Genomic DNA, 12,541 nt, shown 5'->3' with positions numbered 1-12,541 from the left:
CTCCTACGCTGTTTCTTATCTATAAAGCAAATTTCGATATTTTCTTGAATGTTTTGACTTTTGAGACTTCTTGGTTCACCATTTACATTTTTGTCAATTCATCAATTTAAAGCAAATTTTGATATTTTCTTGAATTATGAAGAAAATGCATGAGAAACTTGGAGAATCAATGCATCTAAAAGACTAAATGTTAAAATTGGTTTGCATTGTGTCTCTACGAGAATATGCAAGTTTTAGGTTTATGAGACAATTATTTTACTTCAAAATTTTGATAAGATGGTGACTTGTTGTGAAGAATTATCCTTCTTCTAAGATAAATTCTCGAGAAAGCACTCGTTCGATGGTGACTAGCTTCGTATTATTATCGTCTAATCAATTGATCTCAGATTCATACGAGAAACAATGAACAAAAAGTTTCTTTCTTAAAGGAAAACTTGTAGTTCTTACTCTAACCAAACACATTGAATTACTTTGTGCCCTGACAACAAAAATATAACATTAATAAGCCTGGCAATAGAATAAGTTATATAGTGACAGAACTACCAATGACAAAATCCTGCTTCTACATTATACTATAAGTCATCGGTACCAAGAGATAGGATCGTAGATTTAGTTTGGGGAAGCTGTGGTATCATACAATGATGTTGTATAATAATAATAGTCACATTTTTTTTTTACGATATAAAGATATCGACGTGGAAAAAATCTAATCGTAAATAATTTATTAAAATTTTAATAAACATGGGTTAGTATCTGCTTATTCATAAACAAAAAATCCTGAATATCCAAAACACCTAAACAGAAATTATGATAGAATAATTCTAGAAATATTTAACCATAAAAAAAGTATATTTAATCATGAGTGAATTTGCGCAGAGGTAAAAATGGAACAGCTAGTAAGGCATTCGGTAATAATACTCAAACAAAAATCAAACGTTATCAATGGCCCTCAACTTCAAAAAAACTACAATAAAACTAGTAGGTTACGGAGTCATGCGCGTGTGATAGCGCCATTAACTTTTGGGGAGGAAAAAAATACGAAATTACAATTATTAAATGCTCTGTGTAGAAGTGACCTTTACGCGGCAATAGAAAGAAGGAGGGGGCTTATATTAAATGCAAACTGACGGACTGTCTTCGAATCTTTTAATTTTGAATCTATAACGCAACTTGTTGGGCGGGAATTTGAAAGTTTAAACCACTAACCTAATGGAATAGACACACAATGAATAGGCATGCAACTGTGTTGCAAAAAAATATATATGTATTCACATATATATAAAGCGTTATAAACAACTATAGTGTTAAGTTTTGGATCTATGTACAAATGTAAATATATATATATATATCATTATTAATATTTGTATACATGTAAACATGTACACTAAACATTATTAATATCCGTATGCATATAAACACATATATAGAGCGTTATTAACATTTATATACATATAAAGACATATATAAAGTATTTGTATACGTGTAAACACGTATATAGAACGTTATTAACATCTCTATATTTATATGCCAATTGTTTGAGCAAATATTCTCTTGCGCGTGGGATTAAACTTGGAAAATAATGGACTAAAATTTATCATTGTCTTGGGCCTTGAGAACATAATATCGGAAATTTAATTTCAAACAGATTTGTTGTCTTCGAGTTAATTATTTCTTTAATCATATGCATTGCATGAAAATATGATCGAGCAGAAATAGAAAGATTTCTTTTGAAGAAAATATGTGAGAGACTAGTGAAACATAAGGTCTGGCGAACAGAATAAGAAATATATGTTTCTTGATCGAGCCAGAGACTTGTTTACGCCCAAAAGGTTTGATGTTTGGAGAGAATACGTAAGTGCCACCTCATGAAGAAAGAGACTTATGAACATTATTCTTCACATCATTACCCATTTCTCACGGCATTATTTAGACGCACACAAATTTATGTATTCTTCTATCTCGATGGTCCCCCATCTATCTTTTCTATTTATCAATTTCTTTGTTTATCTCTTTTGTATTTCAAAACATTTCGTGTAGATACTTTTCTTCTATTAAAAGTGTGCCTCTAAAACATATGCAACACAACATATTAACTGAGATTGAAAAGACTCCATAAATCAACCGAATTAGACGAGTTGACGCAAGACTTTCCAAGTCAAGAGTTTCACAAATGAAAAGAGTTTTTTTTTTTTTCTATATAAAAGACTTGAAGCCACACAATCATTACATAAACTATACTCCATTAAAAAAAAAAAAGATATGATGGTTCAAAGCCATTGTTATTGTTATTTCTTCTGCTTGATTTCCCTTCTACTCCACACTCTTGCTTCTCCTAAGCTCCACCATTGCCACCATGATCAAAGGGATGCTCTTCTTGAATTCAAAGATGAGTTTCCGACTCTTCAGTATAACGCAAAGGTTAATGGAAGATCGTTAAGTTCATGGAACAAGACTAGTGATTGTTGTTCTTGGGAGGAGGTCACATGCGACACTAAATCTGGCAAGGTGATTTCACTTGTCCTTGACTTCTTTTATCTCAACAACTCTTTGAAAACAAATAGTAGTCTTTTCAAACTCCAACATCTTCGTATACTATCCCTTTCTGGTTGCAAACTCTATGGAGAGGTTCCTTCCTCATTAGGAAACCTTTCTCATCTCACGGATCTTGTGCTTCCCCATAACAAATTAGTTGGTCAGTTTCCAGCTTCAGTTGGAAATCTTACCCAACTAACGCGCTTGGAGCTTAGCGACAACAACTTCAGCGGCATGCTTCCACATGACATGAGTGGATACCAAAACCTGGATTATTTTGATGTTAGAGAAAATTCATTTTCCGGGCCTTTTCCTACATCCTTGTTCAAGATTCCTTCGTTAGATTTTGTTTTATTGGGGAGTAACCACTTCAAGGGACCTATGGATTTTGGGAATGCATCTTCAACGTCTAGGCTATATTATCTATCCCTTAGTTATAACCAATTCAATGGCCCAATACCCGATTCTACATGTGAATTTCCCCATCTCGGAGATTTAGATCTTAAATACAACAATTTCATTGGGTCAATCCCTAGGTGTATATCAAAGTTAGACCGGCTCATTGATATTGATTTTTCCAACAATAAGTTGGAAGGCGAAGTACCAGGTTGCTTACGGAGATTGACGTCAGTGAGGCTTTCTCACAACTCTTTTAGTAGCTTTGGAAAATCATGGGAAGTTCTCAATGATGAATTTACGCTTATGTGGATATTGGATCTTAATTCGAATTCATTTCGAGGACAAGTACCCAATTGGATCTGCAAGATTAGTTTGCTATTGCTCTTAGATTTTTCCAACAATAGCTTCAACGGCTCAATTCCTACATGTTTAAAGAATTGTCGGCATCTTAAGGCTCTAATTCTTCGTAACAATAGTCTTAGCGGAACTCTTCCTGAAATATTTGTCAATGCTACTATGTTACTGTCACTTGACGTTAGTGGCAACCAGTTGGAGGGAAAATTTCCAAAATCATTGGTCAGTTGCGAAAGTTTGGAATATTTGAATGTTGAAGAAAACAGAATCAAAGACAAGTTTCCATTTTGGTTGACTTCTCTGCCACGTTTAAGCGTCCTCAGCCTTAGATCAAATGAATTCTACGGGCCGTTATACCATCTTAACGTATCCATTGGGTTTCAAAGTTTAAGAGTCATCGATATATCGCTTAATGATTTCAGCGGAACCTTGCCGCCTTTCTATTTTCAAAATTGGCGTAAAATGATCAACGCATCAGTTGGTGAAGATAACATCTTTGAGCCGTATATGGACATACCGCTTGATCTTCTTAGCTATAGTAATTCGATGGAAATGGTGCAGAAAGGAACAAATAGAAAATTTGAGCGGATCCGAAGGGACTTTAGAGCTATTGACTTTTCAAAAAACAGATTTTGTGGAGAAATCCCTGGATCCATTGGATTGTTGAAAGAATTGCGTCTTCTCAACTTGTCAGGTAACGCATTCACAAGTGGTATACCTCAATCATTGGCAAATTTAACAAAGCTCGAGGAACTAGATCTATCCCAAAACCAGTTGTCAGGTCAGATTCCTCGCGATCTTGGTAGCCTCTCCTTTCTGTCAACCATGAACTTCTCCCACAACAATCTCGAAGGTTCAGTGCCGCGAGGTACACAATTTCAAAGTCAAAATTGTTCTTCATTCATGGACAACCCCAAACTCTATGGTCTAGAGGAAATTTGTGGAAAAATTCATGTCCCAAATCAAGCACCACAAGAATCAGAGGAGTTGTCGGAGACAGAAGAACAAGAGATTAACTGGATAGCAGCAGCAATAGCCTATGGACCTGGTCTCTTCTGCGGATTGGTGATTGGACATATATTTGTTACACATAATTATGAGTGGTTCATGGAAAAATGTTATTGATACAATCCTCTAGTCACCATAATAGGTCGTTGAACACCATCTCTTGTAGTCTTTTTTTAAGTGTTTGTATTTGTGATAAATTGTCAGATGTTGTTTCTCGAACTCATTAGTGTTTGTACTCGTCTGTTTTATGGTTTTGTAACAAGTAATGAAATAACAATGTTTTTTTTTTTTTTTTTTTCTTTTACTAAACAAGCAAGTTGTCTTTGCTTATCAATTATAGGAAACCAAGATTAAAAATATCTATGATCATGAGCTATTGATCCTTGGGGAAGTAATGCTAATTCGATATTTAATCCCCTTTTCTATTCCGGCTGAGCAAACCGGAATAGAAAATGCATGAGAAACTTGGTTAATCTATCCATCTAAAAGACTAAATGTTAAAATCGGTTTGCATCATCTGTTCAGCATTGCGTCTCTACCGAGTTCTCACCAAACTATTTATGCCCATTTGCATACATCCAGTTTTCCAGAATGGACAAGTTTTAGGTCTATGAGACAGTTATTTTACTTCAAAAATTTGATGAGATGGTGACTAGTTCCGAAGAGTTATCCTTTTTCTACGATAAATTCTCGACAAAAGACTACTAGCTTCGTATCATTATTGTCTAATCAATTGAAACCTCAGATTCATACGAGAAACAATGAACAAAAAGTTTCTTTCTTAAAGGAAAACTTGTAGTTCTTACTCTAACCAAACATATTCAATTACATTAACTGATAAGCCTAGCAATAGAGTAAGATATACAGTGACACAACTACCAATGACAAATCCTACTTCTACATTTACTATATAAGTCATCGGTACCAAGAGATAGGAGTAGAGTTAGTTTGGGGAAGCTGTGGTATCATACAATGATGTTGTTGCTGCTGCCACTGAAGCAACCCTCCCGTGAGCTGCGGCTGCTGTGGCAAAGATGCTTCTTCCACATCCATGGCTGCTTCTTCCATCATCGCATCTTCACCATCCAACTCAGTAATCTCTGGCTCAAAGGGCTGAAACTGGGATCGGTCCCAGCGAACAACCGCCTGCTGCTTGCGTTTTTCTTCGTCATCATCATCACAAAGATCATCAGCTACCGCTCCATCGTGCAAAAATCTATCTGCAAAACAATGTAAAAGGCAATAACACAACTTATCAGAATTGCTCTTCACATTTTGATCACAAACCACAAAGTCTGAGTGACCTAATACAAAAGAACTTACTCTTGAACCCAGAAATGAAGTCTCTATCAACAAAAAGGTGTTCATTAGAAGGTTGATGATAATGGTGGAGAGGCTTATAAAGAACAATTGCTCTCTCTTCATTAACTGGAACAGATTTGATTTCATCTTCCTCCATAATCGGTGGCAAATCCAAATCCTGAAATACAATTCAATTCATCATCTACGTAATCAAAAACGAGGGTTTCGAAATCAAAATTAGAAGAGGGAAAGACGAATAATACCAAACGACGAATCTTCCTAGCAGGAGAAGAGAGTGAAAAATCTGAGAAATCGTTGTTAACTCTGTCAATTTCTTTCCTCTTCATCTTCATCGGTAAGCAATTGTATCCCGCCATGTTTTTTTTCTGGTCCAATGGCAACGGAAGCTTCTTGCAAAATTACGAGATCGAAGAAGGATAAGGTTAATGCGAGTTGAGAATTTGAAAGAGATGAAGAGTGTTGTTGGCAGAGAAGCTTTAAAGTTTTTTTTTTTTGCAGAGGTAAGTGAAGAAGAAGAGCGAAGAAGAAGAGAAAAGAAGAAACAGGTGGAAGGAGAAAGGGACCTTCTCAGATATTCTAGATGAATCTAGAAAACCGTCAATTCCGGTTTACGATTCCACCTTAACCGATTTTAATTTCAGTTTCACAATTTTTGTTTTTGTTTTTCTGTCTGAAAAGTATTTTACGTCACAAAAGGAATTATTATTGTAAAATGTAAACGTGTTATACTTATAGATTAAAGATTATGACATCTTTTTTTTTTTTTTTTTTTTTCTTGTGCAAAGATTATGACATCTATTTAAATTTATTTGTAACATACACGGAACGTTTGGTTAATAAATATTCAGAGACTAGTATTCTTCCTCATACTATGTACGGAAAAATAAATTGCTAACACAATTTAAATATGTAAATACAACTTTATCATAATTTTTTTTTACTTATTGTAAAAAATTTGCTTCCTGAGCAATATTGAAAATGAATCTGATAAAACATTTAATCGGAAGACAATATTTTTATATTTGGAATTTTGTATTGTTTAGCACGACTCCACCTCCATAAATCATTTTTTATTGTTTAGCATAAAGTGAATCTGTATTGTTTAGCATAAATTTGTGTTGATTTTTGTAACGTGTAATTAATTAATATATTTGGATTATTTTGGTGAAAAGACATAATAATTTTTAAAAAATAGAGGTGGAATCGTGGAAAAGTTATTTTGATCATAGTGTTAGTGGAGAGTTCATACTGATGATAGAAAATATAACACGTTTACTTTATTTTTTGTAAATTTTTTTTAAATTTGGTTTCTTTTCCACATGTCCACATTTGATTGCACAAGTGGTTTGTGCTTTATAATATAATTGATATGATAAAGTCTTAAAATAATATGAATAGGTTTCAAAGTTTTTGAGAAATGGTATTCTTCTAGAAATATGGAACCATAGATATATAAGTCTGATCCTAAAAGCTTTGATGCCAAAAAGATTGATGGAATTAAGGCATATTAGCTTATGCTCAGTTCTGTATAAGATTGTTTCGAAAATTATAGTAAATCGCCTAAAGATGCATTTATGAAGTATTGTGTTGGGAATTATATAATACTAGATCCTGACCCGCACCTATGTGCGGGATTTCAAATTTTAAGAAAATGTGTTGTAATAAACTTTTTGTAAATATAAAATATTTTGTTGTTTTGGTGATATATATTGTTGTATATATATTATAATATATGCAGAAAACCGTAGAATGCAATTTATATTGTTTATGACACAATAGTTAATATTGTGAACCATACGTCAAATTTCGGAGTTTGAAATTGAAGAGTAAATTAGAAAAAAAAATCTTATTAGATTAGAATATAATATAGGTTAGATTGATGTAAACAAATATTTATTTTATATATTATTTATAAACCAATCTTAGATTAATTGTGAGATAATCAACGACGTGGATATATGCATAATATTTATAGGAAATAGATTGTACATGAAATTAGATTTTTATTTGTGGATGATGACGAAAAATACTAATCTTAATTGCATATTTTAAATTTATGATGACCAAAATATTAAAAAAAACTTAAATTTCCTATGATCCTTATGCATTATCGCAAATATGGTGATTATGATTGTTCAAATACAAGTAATGAGCTGTTAACAAAATTCTATTAATGTTTGTTTCCAGAAAAGAAACTATTCAAATTTAATAGAAAAATAAGAATATTGGTGTGAATGAATATTTTCTCATTTTGAAGTATTTGCTTTGAAAATTTAAACATTGGTATTTAAATTATATTTTAATATTTTTTGAAAAAAATAAAATAATCGAATTTAGAAGAATATAAGCTTGTAACAATTTGAGACGAAATAAAATAATTTACTTGATTTGATATATTAATTTATTTGGCTCTAAATAAAATAATTTGGAGATATAGTAACTATTATAATATGTTTTAAAATATATATTTTTATGTAATTGAAATTAATTTTAGTGATATATATTTAAAATAATGAACACTACCCGTTTCTAAAAAATATATTTCAGAATTTATATCATTTAAATTCTAATTAAAATGTAAAATAATTTAATCTATACTGAAAATATTATCTAGATATTTAGAACCTAAAATCCAAAATTATTTGTTGAATAGGTTATATTTTAAAGGATGAAACTATTTAGTTTAGATTATATATGACAAATATACTAAATATTTTTTCATATTTGGAAAATAAAATACTAAAATCGTTTTTTCATGTATACTACTAATCAGAATTAATTAGCATAGTTTTGTTAAGGAAATGTATTAAAATCTAAATTACATGATAATTTGTTACAATAAATTAGATTGCCGGAAATATCTAATAATATATTACCAAAATAAATAAGTTTATATTTCTAAAATTTGGAATTAATAACTTGATTTAATTTTTATAATTTTTTGACAGCAAATAACTTGATTTATTATGGAATCTTTTAAACTATTTCCAAAAATATTGGGCAGTTATTATTTTATTGATTTATTTTCTATTATTTAAAAAATGTTTTTTTTTATTTCATCAAATTTATAAAAATCAATGGCATTCTATGTAATAATCTACAACTTAAAGGTTTTTTATTATTTAGTGATTCCCAATTAATAGTATAGATAGTGATTTTTTTTACAAGAGATTCTGATAGCTTTGGGTTTAATGAGAAATGTGTTTATTGGGTATTACCGTAATAGGTTGTGTTAAAACTTAAAATAGTCACACAATCGGTGCTTATCATTTGACAACCGTTTAAACGCATTAAACTGGAAAGAGGATTATGACAAGGATATCTATTATCATCGTGTCCCTTTGTTCTATAAACGTTAACATTGATCCATTTTGGTATCCACTTCGATGAAACAAAACCATAGATTAATAACTTTTTACTTGTTGCAATATGAAGAGATCTTAGTAGCAGGTTGGCCTTAAGATTTTTGGAGCCAAATGCTCCAAAAAAAATTATAGTTATTTTTAAAGTTTTAAAAAATTGAAGCCAATTATTGTAAAAATAAATAAAACTGAGGCTGTTTTGTGAATAAGTTTTGCTGAAGAATTTCATAAAAATTTGGGGGTCATAGCAAATGTTTCACTTTGATGTGTCCAGGGCGGTCCCGTACTGTGCCACTCTAAATTTGATCATGTGTCTAGTCAAATGATTAATAAACAATCATCTTTGGATCTTGAGCGGTTGTGACAATATCAAAGTTTTAATTAAAGGTAGATCAATGATTAACTCTAAAAGTGGTACGCATATATATAGGTGTGTTGGAATGTTTTAGCAGTTCTAAGCAACAATTGTTGGATTATGTGGACTGAGAATTAAAAAAAGATTAAGTGTGGTAAGATATGCTCGTAAACCTTTAAAGTTTTGCAGAGATAAAGTGAAGAAGACACAAATGGAAATGGGAGAAGAGTTATCTTAGATATTATAGATCAATCCAAAATTCGTCGGTAATTAGATCAAATTTTCGGTTACAATTGCAGCTAACCATTTCACATTCATGGATGAAGAAGGAGGTATTCAGTCAAGCATTTGGAATGATTTGTGTTAAAATGACAAATCATAATATGTTATAAATTTCGAAAAATCTAATAATTTTAAGGTTAAATTACATTAAAATCCAGTGTTCTTAAACTAATAATATTTTACAAATTAGATATTCTGTTGCACACTAAAAATAAACCACCAATCTTGTGATTGACTTGGCCCGACCACATTTATTTCCCTGATTTCTAGTTTTCTTTGTTTTATTTAGTTTAGTAAAAATCTATTTTTAGTATGTGTTAAGTATATTTATTATGAGTGTATACAAAGAAAAAAATATTTAACAATATTAAGTTTAAGACTAAAATATACTGCAAGTAAAATAACGATTTATCTTATCTTTTTGAATCATGAGATCAATCACTTGGTTTATAGTTTTCTGTGTTTTCATGTTCATCGCTTTAAACCATGTTAAAGGTAACATATTATTTTCTTTTAATTTCAATTTTTTATTTGCAAAAAATTAAAAAATATTGATCATTTATATATGAAACTAGTGTTAATTTTTTAACATTTTGTTTTATAAATTTCTACCTAATAATTTATCTTTAAATCTATTTTGTGGTAAATTGAAAATAGGACAATTGAAACCAACAGGGTGTCAAGTTGGACAAAGTTACCGTGGAAAATGTTGAACTAACGAAACCAAGATGTGCCTACATGATTTGAAGCCACCTAAACTACTAGAAACTAAGCGTTGTGATTGTCAAGACATGCTTGGGACATTTAAGGGCTGGCATTTCTGCACATGTTATAGTGGTCGTCCTGGCTGCTAAGTTTTACTAATACCTTTTTCATAAAAATCTATTTACTAATACCTATAATTTCAAGTCTTTTTGGTGTTGATCTAATAAACGATATATCTTATTATATAAAGTATGCTTTTCAAAGTCTGTAACTCATAGGATCGTGCCACATGTCAAATTTATCGATATCAGATTTTGAAAAATTATAAGGCAACTATACATATATATCTTATAAAAATAATTTTTGAAAAGTAAAGAAGATAATTATAAGAAAACTATATGCATCTTATTAAATAAAAATTAAAATTAAAAAATTATTAACTAATTCTAATTTAAATCTACTAATTTTAAAAGAAAAAGATTACTTTTCCTTAAATTTAAAAAAGATTTATGAAATTATACAATTTTATTGTATAATATGATAATTAAATTTTTTTTATAATCAATTATTAATTCTAAAAGAAAAATGATTCTAAATAATTACCTTTATAGATAAACAAATAAATAGATAAACAAATTAAGAATATTTGGTAATGGAGGCAAATTAAGAATTATGAACGGGGATGGACATAAAATAGAGTTGTTGTCGAAGAAGCTCGACCCGATTTCAGAGGAGATAAAGAAGGTGAAGAAATAAGAGCAGTTGGCGAAAGAGGGGAAGATGCGGTGAAGGTGGTATTGGTGTTGATGTCGGTGGTTCAAGCTTGGTTGTAGTGGCGGTAAATATTGATGAAGGTGGTGGGTCGAAATTAGCGAGATTTAGTATTGACGGTGATGATGATTGTGATAGTTGTGAGATTCAGTTGTGGTAGTGGCCTAGTGGGTCGTAGTAGTGAGACTCGGTTGTGACGCCCGACGAATAAGAGAAATAGTGATATGGAAAAAGAAAAATTATGGTGGTGTAGAAATCCAACGAGAGGGGGAGAGAAAGAAAAAGAAAGAGGAGATCAAGCAAAAAGAAGAGAAATCTAATTAGAGAAAAAGAGAGATTTGAGACTTCTCGCCGACGAGACGAACTCATGAGTAATATGGGCCAAAACTTGACAGAAACCATATAGCAAATAGACATTGTTTAGTTAATATGATTTTCTGAAGTCATGTTAAGTCTTAGGTTTTTTAGTCGCATATTCTTTGATTCCTTATGAATTTGTCTTTTTGTTTTGAGGATTTATCATATTATCAAGTAAAATTACATGATGTGGATATAGACTGTCTCATATTGTCGCAATTTTGTTTCCATCTTGCCCACATTGAAATTATAAAAGTGTTACAAACTCTTCCGATGAATGTAGATAATTTATTAAAATTCAATAATACACATATGAAAATTGATTAAATATCATACTGTAACATATAATAAACAAAACTACAAATAGTATTTTTTTCTTGTCAACCATACATTAATTATTAGAAAATTTTTTGATTGGTTGTCCAATTAGGAGGAGTAGTGCTTACAAAAGTAACTTCAGAAAAATAAAAGACGAGAAGAACGGGCTAAGCAGTCCGCCTTAACATTACATAAACGAAAGATAAGGGAAAGCGAGAATAAAGGGAAGGAGGCACTGAGCATTCCAAAATCGTCTAGCTGATTGGAGAAGGCTGGCCATTCTTTAGGTGATTGTACCTCCGGAGGTACTTTGCACCTAGCAATATCGTTTGATCATTTCCTTGAAAACACCACCATCCTATACTCATAGTTGGATCCGAAGATTTCCAAGAACCGTCCATCCGGCATCTTAAAGATTGGATTGGGCTTTCCAATATTTCCGTAATTATTGTAGTTTTGATCGGTTCCAACTGAGCATCTTCCCACATTGATTTCTCACGCAAAGCGTGATATAAGATATTTATAGGTTCAGATTGTATTCCTTTAAAAACTTTTTTATTCCTATCTTTTCATATAAACCACAATATCCAAGCAAAACAGTTAGTTCTTTCTCCCCCATATGGAGGATGTAGTAACCTCCAATAAAGATAATCTAGATTTCCAAATTCCGAGCTTAGAGGAAAAATACGTGAACCTATAGGTATTGTGGATAATTCCCATATTTTTTTTGAAAGAAGACATTCAAATAAAACATGATTTATTGTTTTCTCTGCCA

The 12,541-nt window shown here is 31.2% G+C and overlaps 3 protein-coding genes across 3 annotated transcripts; 2 read left to right on the top strand and 1 right to left on the bottom strand.

Annotated features, from left to right (window-relative positions):
• The first annotated feature begins 2,204 nt into the window (after positions 1–2,204).
• LOC110230193 (receptor like protein 30-like) lies at positions 2,205–4,574 on the top strand. The gene has a single exon (XM_021032254.1). It carries the CDS (start codon positions 2,260–2,262, stop codon positions 4,408–4,410), a length of 2,151 nt encoding a protein of 716 aa, XP_020887913.1. The 5' UTR covers positions 2,205–2,259; the 3' UTR covers positions 4,411–4,574.
• A 440-nt stretch (positions 4,575–5,014) lies between these two features.
• On the bottom strand, positions 5,015–6,144 carry LOC9321891. Its single transcript, XM_002883698.2, has 3 exons — positions 5,859–6,144; positions 5,617–5,773; positions 5,015–5,513 (listed from the first exon to the last, which is right to left on the bottom strand). Exons 1-3 carry the CDS (start codon positions 5,970–5,972, stop codon positions 5,209–5,211), a joined length of 576 nt encoding a protein of 191 aa, XP_002883744.2. The 5' UTR covers positions 5,973–6,144; the 3' UTR covers positions 5,015–5,208.
• Positions 6,145–9,904: 3,760 nt separating this feature from the next.
• On the top strand, positions 9,905–10,569 carry LOC9321890 (putative defensin-like protein 238). Its single transcript, XM_021032256.1, has 2 exons — positions 9,905–10,110; positions 10,273–10,569. The coding sequence occupies exons 1-2, from the start codon at positions 10,044–10,046 to the stop codon at positions 10,326–10,328; spliced, it is 123 nt and encodes a 40-aa protein (XP_020887915.1). The 5' UTR covers positions 9,905–10,043; the 3' UTR covers positions 10,329–10,569.
• Positions 10,570–12,541: the final 1,972 nt, after the last annotated feature.

The sequence above is a fragment of the Arabidopsis lyrata genome, assembly GCF_000004255.2.
Source record: "Arabidopsis lyrata subsp. lyrata unplaced genomic scaffold ARALYscaffold_3, whole genome shotgun sequence".
NCBI classification, from domain to species: Eukaryota; Viridiplantae; Streptophyta; class Magnoliopsida; order Brassicales; family Brassicaceae; genus Arabidopsis; species Arabidopsis lyrata.
This window is presented reverse-complemented; position numbering and strand designations above follow the sequence as displayed.